The sequence below is a fragment of the Microcaecilia unicolor genome, chromosome 7, assembly GCF_901765095.1.
Source record: "Microcaecilia unicolor chromosome 7, aMicUni1.1, whole genome shotgun sequence".
Taxonomy (NCBI): domain Eukaryota; kingdom Metazoa; phylum Chordata; class Amphibia; order Gymnophiona; family Siphonopidae; genus Microcaecilia; species Microcaecilia unicolor.
This window is the reverse complement of record NC_044037.1, coordinates 109,396,045-109,422,641: the sequence shown is the minus strand read 5'-3', so window position 1 is coordinate 109,422,641 and position 26,597 is coordinate 109,396,045. Positions and strand designations below refer to the sequence as shown.

The window sequence follows — 26,597 nt, the reverse complement described above, 5'->3', positions numbered from 1 at the left end:
ATAGTCCGGGTGCACTAGGTGCACTTTTTGAAGCCACTGGCAGGCATCGAGGACATGGGCAGAAAAATCACGCCAGCGAAGTCAAAATTCGCGATGATGGCTAATGGCACGAAAAAAGTTAGAAAAAACCCGTACGGGTGGCGAAAAAGGCCGCGCCCGACAACAAAAGAAAACTTAACGGGAAAACTCTCGAAATAAAGGATTTTTTTTTAAAAACGAAGATGATACACGACGGAAAAGAAGAATCCGAATACTTCCGAACGGAAGAACGCGGCGAAAAGATGCGAGGGGTCTCTTTGAGGCGCAGACCGACTAAAAACAGCCGTCCTGAGCCGCGGAAAAAAGAAGACTGGCGATCACGCTCGCGTTCGGGCGGGAAGATGGTTCCGCATGCGAGGGCTAGCAAATGCTTTTGCTAGTGAAGATCTCCGATTGGAGGGGCTGCCGTAGACGTCACCCGTTCGTGAGAACAAGCAGCCTGCTTGTCCTCAGAGAAATATCTTTAAGTGAAACCAGAGAGGCCTCTGTTCACAATGCTGCCTATGCACTTGTAGAAAGGAGCCCTGAGGCTTCTTCGAATAGGTATGTTCCAACAAAATGTACACCGCCTCAATAGCAGTCTTGATCCAGCACGCTAGTTGGAATTCTCTCACGGACCTCTGAGCTGCCATTCAATGCATCACAAACACTCTCTTATGTAAGATATTATCACCTATAACCTTGATCTCCTTTTTCTTACAGAAACATGGTTAACAGACCCCTCCACCGCAAAAATGAATTACTATTCCAATATAATTAAGAAGGCACCAATGCCAATTCTATATAAGACACTGAAATCCCTGACCACTTTCAAACCTATGAAAATAAATCAGATACAATCTTTTGCCATAGGTGCTAGCCAGTCATTTCTTGAACAAAATCCGATTGTTGCAAGGCACCCTTCTTTCTAGTCCCCCTTTGCAACTTCCTCCTCCTGTTTCTGAAAATGCTACTGTTCCAGTTAGTACCCTCAATCATTTTAATTTACTATCCCAAAGTAATTCGGGTCGCCTTATCACCTCTACGAAGACAACTACAGCACCTACTGACCCTATTCCAACTGCTTTGCTTAAGCACTCATAGGAATCTATACTATCATTTCTCCAGGCTATGAATGTCAATAGTCTGTCCTTAGGGCTAGTTCCAGATTTCTGGAAACTAGCTATTTGCCCAAAGCTTAAGGACATCTCTGGTTCTACTGCTGACCTCAACAACTATCAGCCAACTGCAAATCTCCCATTTACATCCAAGACTGTGGACTTCATTACCAAAACCTCAGTTCTTCATGCTAATCAGACCACATTTAGGAAACATCATAGTACCAAAACTTCTCTGTTAAGTATTACCACCTTTCTCTATTGCTCACTTGATCAACAATAATCAGTACTTCTTTTGTCACTGGATCTCTTGATCTGGTCGACCATTCCATTCTACTCAATCGTCTCCATTCCATATTACTGATATCATCTTAGAATGGTTTACTTCTTTTCTTACAGATCACACATACCCCGTAACCTTGAATGGATTCACATCAACAGCATTCAAACCTAGAGTGGGGGGGGGGGGGGGTCCCTCAGGGATCACACTAACACTTTTCAATATATTTCTAGCTCCTCTCTTAACTCTGGCTCAGACTCTAAGTTTAACAATGTATGTATATGCAGATAATATTAGATACTCTACTCTTTAGATTCCTGTTCTTCTACCGAACTCACTATCTTGAATCAAAAGCTTACAGTAATTACAGACTGGTTTTGAGATAATAACCTAGTGTTAAACCCTTCAAAATCCAAAGTTGTTCTCTTCTCACGGACAGCGAATACACTATTACCTATACCCATTCTTCATGCGGAGATTCCTCAGACACAGTTCACATTCCTGGGACATCTTTGACTCAGACCTTACATTCTGCCACAAATCTCTCAGGTGGTTCATAGTTGTTTCTACAAACTTTGGTTAATTCGTTCCATACAATCACTACTTTTGCCATCTGCACTCAACATTCTGGTTCATTCCTTGGTTATAACGCAATTAGATTATTGTAATTTCCTTTATCAAGGAATCAGGGCCAAAGAAATATGTCATCTTCAGGTTACACAGAACATGTAATCAGTCAGATACCTAAGATTAGGAAATTTGATTACGTCACATCTTACCTTAAAGATGTACACTGGTTGCCAATACCACATCATACTATCTACAAAAACTTAATTACTAGTTTTCAAAACTCTATCCTGTAATGAATTGTTATCTCTTTCAACTTCTAATTCCATATTGTCCAAATACAACATTAAGATAAGCGCAGCAGAATCAATTAATCATTCCTAGCTAACGCATACTAATCCATGACCACATTAGAGACTCTCTTTTCCAGTACAAGGACCTCACTTTTGGAACGCTCTTCCTCATCATTAAGACTTCAATCTAGTGTCTTGAATTTTAAAGCTGAACTTAAAACTCACTTATTTGCAGGCGCCTATCAGTAACTCTTTCATCAACTGTCTGGACAAAGCTGGCCGTTTGTAGCAGAGCACTCTTACTGTTCTAACCGTCCCCCCCCCCTCCCTTTTTTCCTATATAGATTGTAGTTCTTCCCTTACTACCCTATCATGCTATGTCCTACATGCAATGTATTCTTGTCTGTCAATTTTTTTTCTCTCTTCCTATTTTAGATTGTAAACCACCCTGATGGCTTCCATAGTGAGCAGTAGTAAATATCAAATAAACTTGAAAAGGGTGGTGGATGCATGGAACGACCTCCCAGTGGAGGTGGCGGAGACAAAGACTGTATCTGAATTCAAGAAAGCAAGGGACAAGCCTGTGGGATCTCTTAAGGGGAGGAAGAGACAGCAGATAATATGGATGGGCAGACTGGATAGGCCATACAGCCTTTATCTGCAGTCATTTTCTGTTTCTATAGGGTGAAAATCACTGCGGCCAAGCACCTCTCAAGGGCCAACCACAATCCAAAAGGGACCAAGATCTCCACCGACCCCTTCTAAAGGAGACTTTGATCCTTAGGAAGTGCTAAGAGCATAGGCGGTCGGTGGCCCAACTGTTTGGGGAGGCTAAATGGGGCGGGGTTCGGGGTGGGGCCAGGGGTGGAGCTTAAATCCATAATTGTCTGATAACACGCAGAAAAAATAAAAAAATAAATAAATAAATAAAATAAAAGTCACAATTAATACCTTTTATTAAATTTAGATATTAGATATGTATCATATATCAAAGAATAAAGTGATTGCTCAAAGCATATTCTAACCACAATCGCTCAACTGCAAAACACTATGCACAACTTTGTGCAAAAACACACTCAGAACCTTACTGTACCATAAATATTACACTAGGCAGACCTAATACACCAATATACCACCCATACGGAAAATGCAAACTGTCAACAATATGAAACAAGGGATCGTATCATCACAATTCTCATGTAGAGCCACAAAACACCCTAATTCATGTTTAATGTGGGATAAAATGCCATAAGTAAATAAATATAAACTTTTAATGTTGAGCACCTGATTCTCAAAGTGGACATATTCCAAACACTATAATGAAAATAAAATGATCTTTTCTACCTTTGTTGTCTGGTGACTTTTTCTGATCATGCTGGCCCAGTATCCCTTCTGCTGCTATCTGTCCTCAGTGCAGGTCAGGAAGTCATCCTCGTTAAATATCTCCCTGGCAACCCAGGACACCTCCAGCCAACCCCCCCTGCTTTCCCAGCAGTAAGGTAAACAAACCATAAACCAATTTCTACAACTGCTAGAGGGCTTTCACTGCAGCTCCTGCTGTGAGGATGGAGGTAAATCAACAATTTAATCCCCTCAGAGCAGCTGGACTCCACAGCTGATCCATTCTGCTGCAGCAGGGGGGAGGGGAGGCTTAGCCTCTCCAAGCCTCTTATGCCGGGCGCCTATGGCTAAGAGCATGCTCACAAGAAGGCACATTACATCCGCATATTAAGAACTACAAAGCAAGTCCAAGGCCACCAGGAGGATCAGAAAGAGATGCTGGGCCACAGAGCATATTACCCTCTTAATAAAGCAAGACAAGGAGAAAATACATAGAGCAGCTCCTGCTGGGGCAACTCTAGAATGAGGGCACCAATGCCATCAGATCCAGTCTGTCTTCTGCGACTAGAAAAGTGATATGCCTTAGGGTAGCTTGAGGCCATCATACTGAACACTGGCTCACCCCACCTGTCCACTATCAATTAGAAGGCCACTGGGCTCAACTCCCACTCCCCTAGATCCTGGCTGAACCAGTTGAAGAAGTCCACATGAGGTTGCCCATGCCAACAATATGAACTGCCCATCCAAAAGACAGTTCTCTGCTCAATGGTATAGAGTTGCTGCCTCCTGCGCTATGGCTTGGCTCCTTGTGCCCTTATTAGTCACATATGCCACAGCCATAGCATTGCCCAACATCACACACATCGCCCTGTCTTGCAGGCTGGAGTTCATCTCCATGAATACAAGCCCGATAGTCCTCGTCTTCAGGCAACTGATCAACCAAAGTCTCGTCCTAACTAGATCAAAGGCCCTGCGCCACCCTCAAGCCCACGAGGCCAGCATCTATGGTCTACCACAATCCACTCGAGAGTCCAAGGAAACCCCCTTATATGGATATCCATGCCAAGTCCACCAAATGAGGCTCCTCTAAAGAAAGGGCATCCTGGCCTTGAAATTCTAAGATCTCAGAGATCAATGTGACAGCAAGGCCCCCTTAACAGGCCGCATATGCACTTGCATCCATAAGACAACCTCCAGGGTCGCAACCATTGATCTGAGGGCATGAAGGAAGTCCCACACCCAAAGAGCCTGAAAAGCACACAGGTTACATAGCTGGGACTGGAGACTGTGCATCTACTTCTTGGTGAGTAACACCATTCCCTATGCTTCGTCAACAGAAGGCCCACATATTCCAACCATTGAGAAGGAGCCTCTGGTTCATCACCGAGCCCAGGACCTGGATCACCTAAGAGATGGCCGCTCTAGACTTCTCTTTGAAATCTGCCCTGATCAGACAGTTGTCGAAACAGGGGTGCACCCTGTCTTGAGAGCGGAGATGGGCTGCTACAACCATCACAGTCTTCAACAAGATGCAAGGGGCTGTTGCCAGCTCAAATGGAAGGGCATGGAACTAAAAATGCTTCCCCTGGACACAGAAGCACAAGTGAGCTGCTTGAATGTGACTGTAGGCCTCCATAAGACCCAGAAAGGTAAGAAATTTGCCTGGCCAAATGGACGCAATAAACAAACAAGGCGTTTCCATTTGGAACTACAGCACTTGAGGCGCAGCGAAGTTACTTACCTGTAGCAGGTATTCTGTGAGGACAGCAGGCTAATTGTTCTCACTGATGGATGATGTCCGACGGCAGCCCCAGGATCAGAAGATCTTCCTAGCAACAAAGTATGCTAGCCCTCACGTGCACATGCGCGACCGTCTTCCTGCCCGTAGCACGAGCATGCTCCTCAATAAAGTAGAAAGCAAAAGACAAGGGAAGACACAACTCCAAAGGGGAGGTGGGCGGGTTTCTGAGATCAGACTGCTCTCCTCGGAGAATACCTGCTACAGGTAGGTAACTTTGCTTTCTCCGAGGACAGCAGGCTGTTTTTTTTCTCACGATTGGGTTGTCATCCGCGATGGCACAGGAGACTGGCAAAACATCTAAAGGAAAGCAAAAAAAAACTCTCTAGAATGCTCCGGCACACGGGCAGAGCGCACTGCAAACGCGCGAACGGCTTCCCGCCAGCGGCACGAGCGTGAGATCGTCAGTTTAATAAAAAAGCAACCAGAGAATTAGAACTCCAAAGGGGAGGTGGGTGGGTTTGTGAGAACAATCAGCCTGCTGTCCTCGGAGAATACCTGCTACAAGTATGTACCTTCAGTTTCTACGAGGACAAGCAGGCTGCTTGTTCTCACGATTGGGGTATCCCTAGCAGCCAGGCTCACTCAAAACAATGAGCATTGGTCAACTGGGCCTCTCAAAGGCAAGGACATAACAAAGATTGACCTGAAAAGAAATACAACTAAGTGAGAGTGCAGCCTGGAACAGAACAAAAATAGGCCTAGGAGGGTGGATTTGGATTCTAAACCCCAAACAGATTCTGCAGCACCAACTGCCCAAACCGACTGTCACATCGGGTATCCTGCTGAAGGCAGAAGTGAGATGTGAATGTGTGGACTGATGACCACGTTGCAGCTTTGCAAATCTCTTCAATAGAGGCTGACTTCAAGTAAGCCACTGATGCAGCCATGGCTCTGACATTATGAGTCGTGACATGGCAGTCTAGAGTCAGCCCAGCTTGGCCAGAAGTGAAGGAAATGCAATCCGCTAGCCAATTAGAGATTGTGCGTTTTCCGATGGCGACTCCCCTCCTGTTGGGATCAAAAGAAACAAACAACTGGGCGGACCGTCTGTAGGGCTCTGTCCGCGCCATGTAAAAGGCCAATGCTCTCTTTTTTTTAATTTTCTTTATTTATATCTTTTTACATTTACATATCAACATAAATGTATTGAAAATACAAGAAATATAGTAATCCAAACAAATAATTAAAATGAAATATTTCTCTAAACTCTTTGTCCACAAATCAACAAAAGATCCAAGTACTAGGAAAAAAAGTACAGGAAAAAATGTAAAGATGAAATTTCAAGAGCAGACATAACCCTGATAGCCTACACAATAGCATTTATCTCACTGGGAGGCAGTTAAAGGTTTACCCACACTTTCTTGTGCCTCAATAAATTGTAACAATTTTAAGGGTTCAAAGAAAACGTAATTATTTTCATTTAATGACACTAGACATCTACATGGGAATTTTAATTTGAAAACCGCTCCAAGCTTGAGAATTCTAGTCTTATAAGACAAGAATTCCCTTCTTTTTTTCTGAGTGTCTCTGGCTAAATCTGGAAAAATTTGAACCCTTGAACCCAGAAATTCCGTATTTATATGGCGAAAATAAGTCCGGAAAACGTTGTTTCTGTCCATTTCTAATGTGAAAGTGACTAAAAGTGTAGTCCGTTCAGTCACTATATCCAAGGAACTTTCCAGAAAATGGGTCAAGTCTAGGTCTGGTGCAGCCCGAGGTTGTCCAACTGTGTTCTTTATTCCGGTTATGTACTGGGCCCTAGCAACAGGTGGAAAAGCTGTCGCTGGGATCCCCAGTATCTCTAGAAAATATTTTCTCAACATGTCCAAAGGTGCAATTAAAGGAGACTTCGGGAAATTAATAAATCTCAGGTTGTTCCTACGACTTTGATTTTCTAAGTAAACAATTTTGCGAGCAAAAATGTCTCGTTCCTTGATTAGAGTGGCTGATAAATTTTGAGACGTAGTAAGTTCTGCCTCCAAATTCTGAACTCTTTCGGCCATATTGTTTGCTTTTCCTTTAAATCAGTTATTTCACCCCCAAAAGAGTTAGAAATAGATTGTAAAGAGGTGTGGATACCTTGAATTGTGTCCCAGAACGCTTCAAGCGTTATTACAGCCGGTTTAACTTTTCCTCGGTGTCCTTCAGGAGTCATCTCACCAGCTAGAGACGAAGAGAACACTTCTTCCGTAGTAAAACTAGTTGGCGTCGAAAATACAACGGGAGCTCCCAACACAGTTACCAGGGGCGGCGTTCCACCAATCGCTCCGGTCCCCTGTGCCTCCGTCGTAGTCATAGTTACTCCTGGTCGAGGAGAGGCTGTATTCGGGGGCGGACTCAACAATACCCCCTCAATGCTATGGTCCGCTTGAACATACGCGGACCCTACAGAACCAGGTTGTCGCTCACGGAGGACCGTCACTCCGTAAGACTCCAAGACGGTCTAGCGCTCAGCGGGGTTCACAGCTAAGCTCAGGGAGGTAGGAGCTTTAGCTTTCCCCTTTCGCTTCCCCATGGTGTTAATTAGGGAAACTGGCGTTCGATCAACCAGGAACTCGGGAGCTCTGATCCTCGCGTCCTTTCAAGACGCCATCTTGGATCCCCAGGCCAATGCTCTCTTACAGTCCACGGTGTGCAACTTGACTTCGCCAGGGAGCGTATGAGGACGGGGAAAAAATGTTGGCAAGACAATTGACTGGTTCAGATGGAACTCCGACACTACCTTAGGCAAGAAGTTAGGGTGAGTACGGAGGACTACTCTGTTATGATGAAACTTTATATAAGGTGCATGCACTACCAGGGCTTTGAGCTCACTGACTCTATGAGCTGAAGTAACAGCCACCAAGAAAATGACCTTCCAGGTCAAGCACTTCAGATGGCAGGAATTCAGTGGCTCAAAAGGAGCTTTCATCAGCTGGGTGAGAACAACGCTGAGATCCCATGACACTGGAGGTTTGACAGGGGGCTTTGACAAAAGCAAACATCTCATGAAGCGAACAACTAAAGGCTGTCCAGAGATAGGCTGACCTTCTACACGTTGATGATAAGCACTAATTGCACTAAGGTGAACCCTTACGGAGTCGGTCTTGAGACCAGACTCTGACAAGTGTAGAAGGTGTTCAAGCAGGGTCTGTGTAGGAGAAGAAAAAGGATCAAGGGCCCTGCTGTCACACCAGACGTCAAACCTCCTCCATTTGAAAGAGTAACACTTTTCTGTGGAATCTTTCCTGGAAGCAAGCAAAGACATGGGAGACACCCTCTGAAAGACTTAAAGAGGCAACTTCTACGCTCTCAACATCCAGGCCATGAGAGCCAGATACTGGAAGTTGGGATGTAGAAGCGACCCCTCGTTCTGGGTGATGAGAGTCGGAAAACACTCCAATCTCCACGGTTCTTCGAAGGACAACTCCAGAAGAGGAAACCAGACCTGACGAGGCCAGAAGGGATCAACCAGAATCATAGTTCCATGGTCTTGCTGGAGTTTCAGCAAAGTCTTCCCTACTAGAGGTATGGGAGAAAACGCATACAGAAGGCCTGTCCCCCAATGTAGGAGAAAGGCATCTGACTCTAGTCTGTCGTGGGCCTGAAGTCTGGAACAGAACTGAGGGACTTTGTGATTTCTCTAAGTGGTAAAAAGATCTGCCGAGGGGGTGCCCCACGCCCAGAAGATCTTGTGGACAACGTCCATGTTTAGAGAACACTTGTGAGGTTGCATGATCTTTGCTCAACCTGTTGGCCAGACTGTTGTTTACGCCTGCCAGATCCGTGGCCTTGAGAAGCATGCCGTGACAGCATGACCAAAGCCACATCTGGACGGCTTCCTGACACAAAGGGCGAGATCCGGTGCCCCCCTGCTTGTTGGTGTAATACATTGCAACCTGATTGTTTGTCTGAATTAAAATGATTTGATTGGACAGCCGAACTCTGAAAACCTTTAGAGCATTCCAGATCGCTCGTAATTCCAGGAGGTTGATCTGAAGATCCTTTTCCTGAAAGGCCCAATCTTCTTGAGTGTGAAGTCCATCTACATGGGCTCCCCAACCAAGGAGGGATGCATCCATCGTCAGCACTTTTTGTGGCTAAGAAATTTGGAATGGACGTCCCAAGGTCAAATTGGAACGGATGGTCTACCACTGAAGGGAACTGCAAAGGTCGGTGGAGAGATGGATCACATCCTTTAGATCCCCTGTGGCCTGGCACCACAGGGAAGCTAGAGTCCATTGAGCTGATCTCATATGTAGACGTGCCATGGGAGTCACATGAACTGTGGAAGCCATGTGTCCTAAGAGTCTCAACATCTGCCGAGCTGTGATCTGTTGAGATGCTCGAGCCAAGGACACTAGGGCCAGGAGATTGCCTGCCCTTGCCTGGGGGAGATAAGCTTGAGACGTCTGTGTGTCCAACAGAGCTCCAATGAATTCCAATTTCTGTACTAGAACAAGGTGGGACTTTGGATAATTTATTACAAACCCCAGTAGCTCTAGCAGTCGAATAGTCATCCACATGGACTGTAGAGCGCCTGCCTCCGAGATATGGGAACAAATGCACTCCCAGTCTGCGTAGCGATGCTGCGACAATAGCCAGACACTTTGTGACGACTCTGGGCAAAGATGTAAGGCCAAAGGGCAGTACACAGTACTGAAAGTGCCGAGTTCCCAACTGAAATCGAAGATACTTCCTGCGAACTGGGAGTATCGAGATGCGAGTGTAGGCATCCTTTAAGTCCAGAGAGCATAGCCAATCGTTTTCCTGAATCATGGGAAGAAGGTTGCCTAGGGAAAGCATCCTGAACTTTTCTCGGACTAGGAATTTGTTCAGGGCCCTTAGGTCTAGGATGGGACACATCCCCCGTTTTCTTTGGCACAAGGAAGTACCTGGAATAGAATCCCAGCCCTTCTTCCCCTGGTGGAACGGGTTCGACTGCATTGGCCTTTAGAAGGGCGGAGAGTTCCTCTGCAAGTACCTGCTTGTGTGGAAGCTGAAGAACTGAGCTCCCGGAGGGGTATTTGGAGGCTTGGATACCAGATTGAGAGTGTACCCTAACCGGACTATTTGAAGAACCCACCTGTCGGAGGTTATGAGAGGCCACCTTTGGTGAAAAAATATCAACCTCCATCCGACCGGCAAGCCATTCGCCATGGACACTTCTTCTGAGGCTATGCTGCACTGGAGCCAGTCAAAAGCCCGTCCCTTGCTTTTGCTGGGGAGCCCTAGGGGCCTTAGGCGCACGCCGTTGACAGGAACGAGCGCGCTGGGACTGAGCCTGAACCGGCTGCCGGGAAGTAGGAGTGTACCTACGCCTATTATAGGAATAGGAAGCACTCCTCCTCCCTGCAAAAAACCTCCTGGATGAGGAGGTGGTAGCAAAAGACGCTCGGCGGGAGAGAGAATCCATAGCATCATGGTGCTTTTTGATCTGATCAACCATATCCTCTACCAAAAAGATTCTCCCCCAGGCAAGGAACATCCGCCATTCACTGCTGGGTCTTATCAACCAGGTCAGAGACATGCAGCCATGAGAGTCTCCACATCACCATATCCTGAGCATCTACTCGGGATGCTACATCAAAAGTGTCGTAAGTCCCCCTGGCCAGGAATTTGCGACACGCCTTCTGCTGCCTGACCACCTGGTGAAAAGGTTTGGCGAGCTTCGGAGGAAGTGCTTCAACCAAACTAGACAGTTGCCTCACCGAGTTCCCCAAGTGGATGCTCGTGAAGAGCTGGTAAGTTTGGATCTTGGCGGCAAGCATAGCGGCCTGATACGTTCTCCTCCCAAAAGAATCCAAGGTCCTAGACTCTCAGCCTGGAGGCATAGTCCCTAGTACTCTTGGCTCTTCTGAGAGCAGAGGCCACCACCATGGAATCATGAGGAAGTTGGGCCTTCACCATTACAGGCTCTCCATGGACTCTACTGGGACTCAGATTTTTTGGGGGCCACAGGATTAGAAAGCGGGCACAACCAATTTCGCATAAGCACTTCCCTTAGTGTATTATGTAAGGGGGGCTGTTGCAACCTCAGCAGGTGGAGAAGGATAATCCAAGATCTTGAGCATCTCGGCCCTGGGCTCATCCACAACCTCCATAGGGAATGGAATGTCCTTAGACATTTCCCGAACAAAAGATGAGAAAGAAAGACTCTCAGGTGGAGACATTCTACTTTCAATTGGCGGAGTAGGATCAGAGGGAACCCCACACGACTCTTCCTCCAAAAAGTATCTGGGGTCTTCCTCCTTTTCCCACGAGCGCTCCTCATAGGTATCGGACAAAAGCTCCCTAAGAGCAGCCCAAACCTGAGCCCGTCTCGACATCGAGGATCGACGACCTCGTGGGCGGAGTCGAGAAGTCGACCCCTGCCTGGACTCCGGCGAAGCTTCCTCCACTGACGTCGAGGGGGAATCGACCCGGGTGGCAGCCGACGCCAGAAGACGGGGACACCACCACAGGCGATGGCCCAGATGCCGCCTCCGCAGTCGGTACAGAAGGCGCCAGCACCCCCGACACCGAAGCAGACTGGCGAAGCAACCCTTCCAGAAGCTCCGGAAGAAGGGCCCTGATGCGCTCGTCGAGAGATTCCATTGGAAAAGGCTGGGGGGCCGGTGCAGGAGTGGTTATAGTGTAGCATGATATGAGTTTAATTGTCAGAGTCATTGATTTTGCTGGATCAGATACAAATGTATATATATATATATATATATATATATATATATATATATATATATATATATATATATAAAAGACTTACTGGGATAGAATCAGATAAACTGGTCTGGCTTTCATATCCCCCCCTTCCCCCTGGAAACTACTGATAACAAAAGCTAGCAGGTACAAATAAAAAGTAGCACATATGAATTTATCTTGTTGGGCAGACTAGATGGACCGTGCAAGGTCTTTTTCTGCCGTCATCTACTATGTTACTATGGTACTATGTTACTAGCTGGGTGTATACCTAAGTCCATTAACACATCTCCAAAAAGAACAAAAAAATCTGAAGATGGGCAGTAATCACAGAGACTCTCAGACAATGAGTCAGACTGAAAAGCCCATCTAGCTATCTAATCTGACAAAAGAAGTTCCTCAGACAGACTCTTGTAATCCTGTCAGATGCCTTATGGATGTGTATCTACCAGCAGATGTCCAGATGATGTCATTAAACATGTGACCAGTTACCATGCTCCATCTCAAAACTAGATGAAACCAGTTTTCAGCTATCCCTGAGTTTTCATTGGATCAAGAACACCCCCACCTGACTTCAGTCTAGGGTCCAGCAAGAAAATATAAAAAGCCTGGAAAATGCCCAGCTCTCTCTCTTGGGATCTGGTTCTCTTCGCTCTGCCTTCTACCTCTCTCTGCTGCTGGACTTCACACACACCCTGATAAGAATTCTCCAGGCAACAAAAGACTTCTTTCAGCAAGGATCTTCATCACCCCAACCAGCTATCAGCAGACTCTATCAAAGTGAGTTACCATATCCAGCATAACTTTATAATTCAGACTTGATATCTTGAAAAGCACATTTCCACTTGTGATAAGATTCTTAATTCCCCTTTTCTTATATATTCTTATGCTTACTATATTATCTTATAGGTAATTGGTGGAGAACATACAAATATTATTCTTACAATATAATCTGAGGGGGCTCGAGAGCCGGTACCAGGCTGCAAAGATGACCGACGCATCGGCACTTCTTGTATGGAGGGTGAGCGGTCCTCCCGGTGCCGATGCTTCTCAGGTGCCGACTCCCTCAGCTCCCTGGAGCTCTCGGTACCATGCCTGGAAGGAGAACGATGACGGTGCGTCTTAGCCTTCGCTTGACGCCCGTCGAGACTCCTCGGTACTGACGAGGAGGACGTGGAATCCACAAGCCTCCTGTCGGTACCAGGGACCTGCATAGCAGGAGGCCTCAAGACGGGTGGAGACCCACTCGATGCCTCGCTGCTCCCAGCACGTTGTGATCTTTCGGTAGCCATTACCTGCGCTCTCAAAATCGATGCTTCCCTCGGTACCGATGTCGATGCCGACGTCGAAGGACTGGACCAATCAGCCAAAAGTTTTTCCCGCTGAGCCTCCCGAGACACTTGGGTCCGTTTATTCATCAAAGGGCACAGCTTACAAGCAGCTGGCAGATGATCGGGCCCAAGGCACTGGAGACACCACGCGTGGGGGTCGGTACCCGAGATGGTCCGGTTGCAGCGAGTACAACGCTTGAAGCCGCTGGGAGTCCTCGATGACATGGATGGAATTAAAAGAGTCAATGGTGCCAATTAAAAAGGCACAAAAAACAGGAAGAAAACCCAGCCGAGCAGCCTAAAAGGCGGCCGCGACGGAAAAGGAAAGGAAACTTTAACAAGTGACAAAAAAATAAGAAATATAAAGGAAAAAAGTAACTTCTTTTTTTCTTAATAATTGAAAAAACTACAATAGATCAAAAGAAAAAAGAAGAAAAGTAAAGCGGTAAACGCTAATTGAGTCTCCTGGGCACACAAGAGTACAGCGAAAAATCGTGTCTCTCAGACCAAGGAAAGAAAAGAACTGATGGGGGCACGCTTGCATCGCGGGCAGGAAGCTGTTCGCGCATGCGCGGTGCGTTCGGCCTGCGCGTTCTAGAAAGTTCTTCTTTGCTTCGCAAGTTTGTTCCGGTCTCCTGGGCCATCGCGGATGATGACCCAATTGTGCAGAATAATCAGCCTGCTTGTCCTCGGAGAAAAAAAATTTTACTATGTGTTTTTGCCTCCAACGCAATCTTTTTTTCGGAGTCCCTCTTAGCCTTTCTTATCAGCGCTTTGCATTTGACTTGACATTCCTTATGCTGTTTCTTATTATTTTCAATCAGTTCCTTCTTCCTTTTTCTGAAGGATTTTCTTTTAGCTCTAATAGCTTCCTTCACCTCACTTTTTAACCATGCTGGCTGTCGTTTGGTCTTCCGTCCTCCTTTTTTAATACACGGAATATATTTGGCCTGGGCTTCCAGGATGGGAGAAGGGGCAACATTGATAATCTTTTATTAAGGGAAGAACAAAGACTGATTTTTCAGTTACAAACATTAGCACCAGCGGGTCTCAATAGTGATTTAAACTTTAGTGCTTTTTTTATGACACCTGTTTGATACATTATATGTTTGATACATTATATGTTTTTACAGTTTCACATATGAAACATTATATGTTTTTACAGTTTCACATATGATGGAGGGTTAAGTGACTTGCCCAGAGATGGGAAGGCGGTAGAACGAGAGGACATGAAATGAGATTGAAGGGGGGCAGACTCAAAAAAGATGTCAGGAAGTATTTTTTCACGGAGAGGGTGGTGGATGCTTGGAATGCCCTCCCGCGGGAGGTGGTGGAGATGAAAACGGTAACGGAATTCAAACATGCGTGGGATATGCAAAAAGGAATCCTGTGCAGCAGGAATGGATCCTCAGAAGCTTAGCTGAAATTGGGTGGCGGAGCAAGTGGGGGGGGGAAGAGGGGTTGGTGGTTGGGAGGATAGGATAGGGGAGGGCAGATTTATACGGTCTGTACCAGAGCCGGTGATGGGAGACGGGACTGGTGGTTGGGAGGCGGGAAATACTGCTGGGCAGACTTATACGGTCTGTGCCCTGAAAAAGACAGGTACAAATTCAAGATATGAGTTTATCTTGGGCAGACTAGATGGACCATGCAGGTCTTTTTCTGCCGTCATCTACTATGTTACTATATACCTTGTCTCTCTGCATTCTGCCCTATGACGTTTTGGATATAGATTTTAGTATTTTATGTTGATAATTACATCACAGAGCTTCCCATTGTTTTATGTGGAATTTGTATACTCTGTTTTTATGGTTCGTTACTTGTATACCATACATCTATATTTTGGTTTGTTTACATGATTACATTTCTTTCTTAACCATATAGCTTACAAATGTTTTTTGCCAGAATGTTTCATTACTTGTATACCATCCAGTTTCATTTTTATGTTATTTTATTCGCTAGATGAAATTTTTTTCTCAACGTCCTAGTCAGATTATGTTTCTTTTACATTTTGTTCCACGGCTTCTTTAACTGTTTATTTTCTTAGTATTTCCCCTCTGAATGGCTTTAAAAAGTTTTTTCATCTCTATAGGTTTTTCAATCCCTATATGTTTATGTGCGGCATTGTCAGGATTCATTTTTAGGCCATTTATTTCTCTCTGTTACCACATAACTGTGGGAGCCACCCTGTGACTTTGGATTTTTCCTACCCAGTTTTTTTTTTTTTTTTAAATTACATTTGTACCCCGCGCTTTCCCACTTATGGCAGGCTCAATGCGACTTACATGGGGCAATGGAGGGTTAAGTGACTTGCCCAGAGTCACAAGGTTGATTCGGTAAAATTATGTATCATACCTGATAATTTTCTTTCCCTTAATCATAGTCGATCAATCCATAGACTGGTGGGTTGTGTCCATCTACCAGCAGCTGGAGATAGAGAGCATGTGCTGCCAGAAATTCCCCAGTATGTCGATATCAAAGCTCCATCCGCAGGACTCAGCACTTAGAGAATTACACCCACAAAGAGACACTCTGCCCAGCTCACCACTGCCGAAGCAGGGGAGGGGAAATATTCCAGCGCACCACCGCCGGGGCGGTGGGCGGGAAACCACACCCGCCGACGCGGGGGGAACTGGCTTATCCTGCTACCGCAACCGCGGGAGGAGCTGGCTTGCCCTAACATCGCCGAAGCGGGAGAGATACAAAGCTACCCTACAGCCGCACGAAGCGGGAGGGAGAGCCGGCATAATTTAGTTATCAATCCAGCCACCGCCGAAACGGGGGGAGAAAAAGCAGCAGCTCACTGTAACACAATATTGTCTCAACTCGAAGAGACTTCAATTGGAAGAACTTGAACACGAAGTCCTCGTGAACAGGAAATGAAGACTGAACTTGAACCTGAAATATAACCAGAACACCAACAATACAGATCTCTGGGAGGGGCTATGGATTGATCAGCTATGATTAAGGGAAAGAAAATTATCAGGTAAGATACATAATTTTACCTTCCCTATCATCAAGCTGATCAATCCATAGACTGGTGGGATGTACCGAAGCAGTACTCACCCAGGGCGGGACATGGAAATCCCTGAACGCAACACTGAAGCCCCAAACTGGGCCTCGGCCCGAGCAGCCACATCCAAGCGGTAATGTCGTGAGAAGGTATGAGCCGACGCCCAAGTAGCCGCTCTGCAAATCTCTTCCAAGGACACAGATCTGGACTCCGCCATCGAGGCTGCTTGTGCTCTAGTAGAGTGTGCCTTCAGCTGAATAGGCGGAATCTTCCCCGCCGTCACATAAGCTGATGTGATCGTCTCCTTGACCCAACGTGCCACTGTAGGCTTAGATGCCTGCAGGCCCTTACGAGGGCCTGCGAACAGCACGAACAGATGATCCGACTTCCGGAAATCATTGGTCACTTCCAAGTATCTGATGATGACCCGTCTAACATCCAGGTATTTGAGCGCAGGGTACTCCTCTGGGTAATCCTCCCTACGAAAGGAGGGTAGGTAAAGCTGCTGATTCACATGGAATCGAGAAACAATCTTGGGCAGGAAGGAAGGCACTGGGCGAATCAATACTCCTGCCTCAGTGAATCGCAGGAACGGTTCTCTACACGAGAGCGCCTGGAGCTCGGAAACTCTTTTGGCTGATGTGATAGCCACCAGGAAGACTGTTTTCAACGTCAGGTCCTTCAGCGATGCCCTTGGCAAGGGCTCGAAGGGCGGCTTCTGCAAGGTCCATAGCAGCAGATTGAGATTCCACGTAGGCACTATCGAGAGCAGAGGGAGGCGCAGGTGATTAACTCCTTTGAGAAAGCGTACCACATCCGGCTGTGAAGCCAGGGAGGCCCCCTTCAGACGACCCCTGAAGCAAGCTAGAGCCGCCACCTGGACTTTCAGCGAACTGAGCGACAGGCCTTTCTCCAGCCCCTCTTGCAGGAACGCCAACACTGAAGATATTGGAGCAGTGAAGGGCGATATAGAGCCTGCCTCGCACCACGACGCAAAGGTACGCCAAACCCTGGCGTAAGTGGTGGAAGTAGAGCGCTTCCTCGCTCTCAGCATAGTGGCGATGACCCTGTCTGAGAAGCCCTTCTTCTTCAGCCGCTTCCGCTCAATAGCCAGGCCGTAAGACCAAAGGGGGAGGGATCCTCCATCACCACGGGACCCTGATGTAAGAGGCCCCGCTCCGCTGGCAGCCGCAGAGGGCCGTCCACCGAGATTCTGACCAAGTCCGCATACCAGGGACGTCTGGGCCAATCCGGACCCACCAGGATCACCCGGCCCAGATGCTTTGCCACCCGGCCTAGCACCCTGCCCATCATGGGCCAGGGCGGGAACACGTAGAGAAGCTTCTGTGCCGGCCACTGCTGGAGAAGAGCATCGACTCCCAGAGATCGAGGGTCCCGTCCTCTGCTGAAGAAACGCGGCACTTGGCCGATGCCATCAGATCCAGGCTCGGCCAGCCCCAGCGTTTCGTGATGTCCAAGAACGCCCGAGCAGACAGTTGCCACTCTCCGGGATCCAAGGTAGGGCGACTGAGAAAATCCGCCTTGACATTCATGACTCCTGCAATGTGGGCCGCCGACAGCTGTTCCAGATTCGCTTCCGCCCACAGGCATAGCTTCATGGCCCTCCTTGGCTAGAGGGGCGCTCCTGGTACCTCCCTGGCGATTGACATAGGCCACAGCCTTGGCATTGTCCGACAGGACCCGTACAGGCCTCAGCACCAGTACCAGGAGAAACTCTAGAAGCGCCAACCGAATGGCTCGGAGTTCCAGGAGGTTGATGGACCACTTCGTCTCTGCAAGAGACCAGAGCCCCTGCGCTGTCCGTCCCAGGCAGTGGGCTCCCCAGCCCGTCAAGCAGGCGTTCGTCGTGACGACAACCCACTCCGGGGTCTTAAGAGGCATTCCTGCGGACAGCTTGCCTGGCCTCAGCCACCAGCTCAGCGCCTTTCAAACCGCTGGATCCAAAGGAAGGCGTACGGCGTAATCCTCCAAGACTGGAGTCCACCGCCGCAGAAGAGAGTGCTGTAGTGGTCTCATATGAGCCCTGGCACAGGGCACTACTTCCATCGTGGCCGTCATGGAGCCCAACAGCTGCACATAGTCCCAAGCCCGAAGAGTAGAGGAGGCTAGGAACTGGCCCACCTGGGTCTGAAGCTTGACGCTCCGGTTGCCCGGCAGGAACACTCTGCCCACCTGGGTGTCGAATCGAACTCCTAGATACTCCAGGGACTGAGTCGGGCGCAGCTGGCTTTTCTCCCAGTTGATGATCCATCCCAGGGAGCTCAGAAGAGCAATGACCCTGTCTGTAGCTCTCCCGCACTCCGCATAGGAAGGGGCTCGGATCAGCCAGTCGTCCAGATAGGGATGGACTTGCACTCCCTCCTTGCAAAGGAAGGCCGCGATGACCACCATTACTTTGGAGAAAGTCCGCAGAGCCGTAGCCAACCCGAACGGGAGGGCTCTGAACTGGAAGTGTCAGCCCAGCACTGCAAAGCGCTGATGCGGCGGCCAGATGGGAATATGTAGGTAAGCTTCCTTGATGTCCAGGGAGGCCAGGAATTCTCCCTTTTTCACCGCAGCTATTACGGATCGGAGGGTCTCCATCCGGAAGTGCCGAACTTTCAAGGCCTGATTGACTCCCTTGAGGTCGAGAATAGGCCGAGCAGATCCTTCTTTCTTTGGCACCACAAAGTAAATGGAGTAGCGCCCCTTGCCAAGCTGATCTACTGGCACCGGGACCACCACGCCCAGGCGGATCAGGTTGCTCAAAGTCTGCTGCACGTCAGCTGCTTTGACCTGAGACTTGCAAGGAGAGTTTACAAACCCGTCTCTTAGGGGTCGGCAGAACTCTAGCTTGTAGCCGTCTCTGATGACTTCCAGAACCCAAGCGTCTGAAGTTACCCTGGTCCACTCGCCCAGAAACGAGGACAACCTTCCTCCTATCTGCACTGGGCCATGAACCAGGTCCCTGTCATTGGGTACGCGACCCTGGGGGCGGGCCGGAGGACGAACCTCCGGGACGGCGGTCCCTACGAAAGGAATGCTGCTTGGGGGAGAAGTTCCGTTTGAAGGAAGCGGAGGCAGAGGAGGCCGACTTGCCCGGGCGATACCGGCGGGCTTCCTGGAATCGGCCCTTAGAGGAACCAGGACAGGCACTGCCAGCCCGAGTCCTGACCTCCGGCAACCTCTTGCACTTGGACGTGCCGAGCTCCATCACGATCTTGTCCAGCTCGTCCCCAAACAGCAGCTTGCCTTTAAAAGGCAACTTGGCTAGGCGAGATTTAGAGGCATGGTCAGTAGACCAGTGCTTAAGCCATAGCCACCGCCGCGCAGAGACTGTCTGAGCCATGCCCTTGACCGAGGCTCTCAAAACATCATACAGCAAGTCTGCCAAGTAGGCCAAACCCGACTCCAGGGTCGGCCATTCCGCCCTCCAGGAAGGGTCTGAGGGGGAAGCCCGCTGCAAAACAGTCAGGCACGCCCCAGCCACGTAGGAGCCGCAAACCGAGGCTTGCAAACTCGCAGCGGCCGCCTCAAAGGACGACTTTAAGGCCGCCTCCATTCTCCTGTCTTGGGCGTCCTTCAGGGCAGTGCCACCTTCCACCGGCAGCGCCATTTTCTTAGTCACGGCAATGATTAAGGAATCTACCGTGGGCCAGACAAAGGCTTCCCGTTCCCCCTCAGGAAAGGGGTACAGACGGGACATAGCCCTGGCTACTTTCAGGCTCACCTCAGGGGCATCCCATTGCGCTGAAATTAAGGTCTGCATGGCTTCATGAACGTGGAAGGTTCTAGGCGGGCACTTCGTTCCCAGCATAATGGCGGAGCCAGTAGAGGCTGAGCGAGAGCCTTCCTCCGGAGAGGCAATCTTCAAAATGCTCATGGCCTGCACAAGCAGGTTGGCCAAATCCTGTGAGCGAAAAAGCCGCACTGCAGAGGGGTCGTCCGCTCCATCCGAGCGAGGATCAGTCTCTTCCATCGATTCCGCTAAGGATCTCTGGGAGAACTCAGACACGCTGCCGTCATCCACATCAGAGGAGACCGAGTCCCCCGAGGGTGGAAGATCCACCCGAGGGCGCTTAAGCATAGAGGCCTCATCACCCCGATCAGAGAGGTGGGCAGGGGCAGTGTTCTGCATAAGAAAGGCTTGATGTAGCAGCAAAATGAACTGAGGGGAGAATCCCCCCAGTCTGTGCATTTCTGCAGCCTGTGCCGCGGCCCTAGAGGCGCCCTCCATCTGCGCTCCCAGTAGCGGGGGAGAGGCGTGTTGCACGTCCAAAATGGCATCCGGCGCAAAACTCTGAGAAGGAGCCGTGCGGGAAGAAGGGCGTTTTAATTTCGCCGACTTCTTACTGTTGCCCGATTCAAGGGCGACCAAGCTGTTACCATCTTCCAACTCGAGGGCGGCCCAAGAAGAAGCCGACCGAGCCGCGTGGCCGGTCACGACCGGGAGGGCGGCCAGCGGGGGATGGGCGCCTAAGGCGGGAAAGGCCTCCGCGCCGGAGAAAAAAACCGGTGAACTCTCCCGGTTCTGAAAGGGCGCCCAAAAAAGGCGACTCTACCTTCGATGCCCCCGCTTCCCCGCTAGGCGCGCGAGCACGTTCCGGAGAGCGTCTTTTCGCGCCCTTGCCATCCGAGGCCATAGCTACGTGGAGACCGTTCGGGGAACCCCCTCCCCGCTAGTAAAAGGTAAAAATTACCTGCTTCTTGCTCCAAGCAGCGACGACTTCTTCCAGTGAGCAGCTGCAAATGGACGTCCTTTTTGAACGTTTAAAAAAAAATTTTTTTTTTTTTTTGTTTAACGGCACCAGCAGGAGGGGGGAGAAAAGGAAGGACCTGGCACCACCAGGTTTGCACTTGCTCACAAAGAGCCCTCAACCCCAGGTACTCAACAAAACCTAAACAATTAGGCTTGGAGACCTAGCCAGAGCTGCTGCTGTGTGACCACACACCTGCTGAGATAGAGAACATACTGGGGAATTTCCGGCAGCACATGACCACATATAGGGAGGCAAAAGATTGCTCTCTATCTCCACCTGCTGGTAGATGGACACAACCCACCAGTCTATGGATTGATCGGCTTGATGATAGGGAAGCTTTGATTGCTCAGCCCCCCCCCCCCCCTTTTTTTTTTTATATTTTCAGGTTTGTGACGTTGCGCTCTGATGTCATTTTATTAGCATACCTATGACCTCATTTCCACCTATTTTGGCGCTGTTTTCTTCTATTTAATAGTACATGCTGTTCCAATAAGTCTTTGACTTGTGCTCCATTGTTTGAGCCACTTTACGCAACGCAACGTTCTTAGTTTAAAGGTCTTTTTCAAGGTATGTTATTGTTATTTTTCCTCTCGATTAAATGTCTCAAAAATGGACTGATTTAACGTAGCTTACCTTGTAGTGCTATGTTGTCTTCTTCTTTTCCAGACTCCCTCGTTTTACAGCCTTCATAGACTTCCACATACCCTCTCACTGCTGAGTTTTACATCATTGTTGTTTTAATTCTTTAGTTTTTAACCCATTCACTCCCTGTTTTATCATGAACTCCCTCTTTTATCCCTATAGGTTTTTTTGACCATGATATGTTTTTCTTTGGCATTATTAGGATTAAACTTCAGGCTAGTTAGTGTGTCACTACATAACTGTGGCTAGTTAGCCATTCCGCCATTTCAGTTTTTCTTTTGGTTGACACGATCAGATTGTCCACCCCCCTTTTTTTGAATTTTCTCTACTTTTTTTTTGGATATTCACAGCAAAATGATGTTGCACATCAACGTCATTTCATCAGCATATCTGTAACCTATTCCCATTTTCTTTGGCGCTGTTTTGTCCTACATAATAGTGCTTGCTGTTTCAGATGCCTTTCACCTGTGCTCTGTATATATAGCCACATTACATGCTGCGGCTATTTCTATTTTAAAGGTCTTTTTTAAGATTTGAAATTTATTTTTCTTCCTAGTAACACTACAGCAATTGGACTGATTACCATGGTTTACCTTATTACTTTTGTGTCTCCTTTCTTTCCAGACCCCCTTGTTATATCAACTTCATACCTGATCGAACAACAAAGAGGTTGGTCAAGCCATGATAGATAGCTGTTTTCAAATGGCATTATGTATAAACACCTTTTTATATGTAAATTCAATTTAGCAATGACCTACTCCCTAGTCCACCTGTGAAGTTTTTGGGTAACTGCTTTGTCACATGACACCATCCTTCATCAGTATTATCCAGCATAGAGCACAGTATGGTATTACTGACCCCTAATTTTGTCCAGTTTATTGGTTCATAATACGTTAGGCAAGGCTCTGCATCTATCGTTACATGAGAGTTTTTTTGTCTCCTGTATATTTTGATAGTTTTCTTTACATGTTATCTCGAACACCAATGTACCTTTGGTTATTATAATGATATTCTTTGTTAGATTTAGGTATTTCTTCTTGTATATAGTTTTTCTCACATTGCTACTTTTTTGACATATATGACAAAGATCTATTATTTAATGTACCCATAAGTCTGTTTGACAGATATGATTTTAGCATGTGTAAATGTTGCCTATCACAATTTACATACATCCTCTGGCTATGCAGCATGTAGGGAAATCTACAGCATTCCTCTGGCTATCATATATGATTTAATTTTTTAATATTTATGTTATATGACATATTTTGTACCCCATTATTTGTTTTATTTGATGATATATTCTTAGCTTTTTTATATTATGACAATTTATTATTTGTATTGTTTGATAGTTTTTTTTTACATTGTATCGTACACGTTTGATACATTTTTTAATTGTATATGTTGTTTTATATGTTTTTAGACTCCTGAGGCAGGCCTGTGACCGAAACACAGATCTGTGTCGAGTCTGTAATAGTTTCCCTTTCGACTCAGTTGTCCCAGTCTTCTACTTTCTATTTGTTGGTTTCGTGGGATCTCGTTGTTCATCCACCCGAGTGGATTACCCATCCCTTTAATAAGCCGAGGAAACGTAGTGTGGTTTTTAAATAACTAGGGAGATTACAGTGGGATGTTGTATTTTTTTAGGAAATTCACCTGCTCCACATTCAGCAGCACCTTTGTAAAATACTAGGGGAATTGTGAACATCGCAGCCTGGATGTCCCAATTCCTCTCACTACATTACATTTATAAAACATGAAGCCCATATAACACCTACAAAAAGAATTCTGATGATTCACAAAGCGCCACCATACCGTCCCTGATTTACTCAGACATAACAGACATGGTTAAACAACTTTAGACTTGAAACACTTATCTCCTCAGAAAATAAAGTAAAAATCAGAATAGGAAAAAATGAGGGAATCCGAATGATTACCTCTGCTCCAAGGATCAAACAAGTTTAATGGGTTTAAAAAAAATGTTTATTAGTACATTTGTTTTGTTTACAGAAATTGTAAATCTACCTTAATTTGGCTGACAACAGATTTGAAAATTTAGGTTGGTCTTTTAAAATAGAGAGAAGGAAAAAAGATCCTCACCGAAGCCCTAGGAGGAAAGATGAGAAACCTGAGTGGACCTTACATACCTGCTGGAGTAGGCAGAGTCCTGAGAATATGGGGTGCCTCCACGGGGCGTGTAAGGTGTATCTTGGGAGGAGCAGGACTGTGTGGAGCTGGGTGTATATTGGCTATATGATCCAGGAGTGTCTGGCCGTCCACTGGTGACAGATACTTCCTGGGAGGAAGGGGTGCCATTGCCTGGGGTGGAAGGCAGAGCGTTGGACAGGTAGGAAGAATCACTGGATATGCGCCGACGGGTGTCAGGCTGCAAACATAGATAAGATATAGGCAAGAAAAGTTAAAAAAAAATTTACACAAACAAGGTTCAGTCCTTCTACTCACTTATTTTGTAGCAAATTTAATGACAATTAAACCTAATGAAAATACTGTAGTCTTATACATAGACCATTGTTAGCTCCCTCTGGCGTGCTTTCCCCTCATCAGTGGGAGTACTGATCTAACAAAGGAACAGTTTTCCCTTACCACTTCATTCTGAGGCAGGAACTTCTCTGTCAGTGCCTTCCCACTGGTGGGTACAGTCTGAGGCGTGTAAGAACCACTAACAATCAAGTCATAGTACTTCATTCTTTGCTGACCTGTAGCAAAGACAGTTAGGAATACAGAGAAACAAAACAAAAAGATGATCATTCATACAAATATCTTATTCCCGTGTCCATCACTGTAGCTGTCCACTCTATATTCATGTTTTACATATATCCCTCAAGAATTCTACCAAGAAACTGCTAATAATGGAACAGGTAATACTACCATGGAGGAACCAGTGCCACTATGCAATATTGCTCCATTGAATACCATTCCCTTTGCCTTACACAGTGTTCACTCTAAGCTGTGCGTGCGTGCGTGCAACGGGTCAGAAAGGGAGAGCACATACCACCCCTGATTTTTTCATTTATTCTATATTCTGTTTATTCTTTGCACCTCTGTCCTCTTCTACCAGCCTCAGTGGTCACAGAAGCAGCCATTAAAAATGTCTATAGCACTTAGGAACTCGGCAACATCCTTGGGAAGGGGGAGCCTATTCCGAAAGGATGGGCTCCACCTTAACCAGAGTGGGACCAGGCTGTTGGCATTGGCATTTAAAAAGGAGATAGAGCAGCTTTTGAACTAGAAACGGGGGGAAGGCAGACAGTCAATCAAAAGCGCATGGTTAGGGATAAGGTATCTTTCAAAGATATCACCAAAACAGGGAAGATGGGGTATCCTGAGAGTGAGGTTGCAAAAGAGACCATAGTAGATCAGGTGTCCTTAAATAAAAATAAAAATCAGACAAAAGATTGCAAATTAATACTGTCAAGTATTAAGCATGATGTAAATATAAACAATAAACATAGTTTGAAACGTCTATATGCGAATGACAGGAGCCTAAGAAATAAGATGGGAGAGTTAGTGTCACGATTGTGACTTTTTCTTGGTTTCTGAACCGGTGGCTGCCAGACTTTTCAGACTCTCTTTTCAGTCTGGTCCAGATATTTTAGCCCTCCAGTCTTGCTTGGAAGTTTCGCAGCTAGCCTCACCCTTAGCTGCCTTGAGATTGCTGCAGCTGAGCTCAGCTGCTGATGGGCTTATTAGCCACCTGGAAACTTTCTAGTTTGCCTTTGCAAACGCCAAAGGTCCAGGTTAGTGTTTGGTGCTGATAGGAGCACTTCTGCCTGCTTGTTTAAGCTTCCCTGCTTTACCCTTCTGGTGCTGATAGGAGTACTTCTGTCTTGCTGTGCTGTAGGAGCACTTCTGCCTGCTTGTTTAAGTTTCCCTGCTTTACCCTTCTGGTGCTGATAGGAGCACTTCTGTCTTGCTGTGCTGTTAGGAGCACTTCTGCCTTGTCTCGTGTCTTACCTGTGTGCCTGTGGGCGCTCCTGTTTTGAACCCTAACCCTGTTTCTGTCAAGCTTGTTCTGTATCCTATTCCCTGTCTGAGAATCCCGTATCCTCAGTAGTCCCGAACCCTGTGTTAGTCAAGCTTGTTTTGTATCCTGTTGCTCTAGTCTGTCTGCAAGCTAGGTACAGTAATTCCTGCCGGCCGCCTGCACCTGGGGGCTTAACCCCTGGGGAATGGTGGTCAAGCGCAGGTGAAGGTAAAATTATGTCTTACTGATGATAATTTTCTTTCCATTAGTCCCTCAGATCAATCCAGAGACTTGTGGGTTATGCCCCTCCTCTAACAGGTTAGATAGAGAGAACTCCAAAGTTTGCTACAATACAGCATGTGCAGCCAGCCTCACTTCAGTATAACAATACCAAAGCAGTAGAAATGTAAACTGAACCATAGAACACTCTCCTGTCTCTGCAAAAGCAGCATAACTTGGAAGAAACTCTCCGAGCTGCTAAAACTTAGAAATGTAGATATAAACACAACGTAACACATTTTAACACCCTTAACCGTCCAGATAACAAAGGAAAGTGAACAGAACCGACTGAAGTATACTGAATCCGATTAGGAAAGCGAATCCCAGGGAGGGCCTCTGGATTGATCTGAGGGACTAATGGAAAGAAAATTATCAGGTAAGACATAATTTTACCTTCCACATTGTCCCCAGATCATTCCAGAGACTTGTGGGATGTACCAAAGCAATCCTCATCAAGGATGGGACCGGCCTACCCCGGCCGTCAAAACTGAAGTCCC

At 47.0% G+C, this 26,597-nt stretch overlaps 1 protein-coding gene across 2 annotated transcripts in view; it reads right to left on the bottom strand.

Moving 5' to 3' along the window:
- The window catches only part of SETD1A (SET domain containing 1A, histone lysine methyltransferase), a 355,902-nt gene that overhangs the window by 216,217 nt on the left and 113,088 nt on the right, over positions 1-26,597 (bottom strand). For both annotated transcript variants that reach the window (XM_030208984.1, XM_030208985.1), the window contains exons 5-6: positions 24,441-24,553; positions 23,984-24,222 (exon numbers count right to left, since the gene is read on the bottom strand). In XM_030208984.1, the coding sequence (XP_030064844.1) occupies positions 23,984-24,222; positions 24,441-24,553 (352 nt within the window). The remainder of the gene's footprint in view (positions 1-23,983; positions 24,223-24,440; positions 24,554-26,597) is intronic.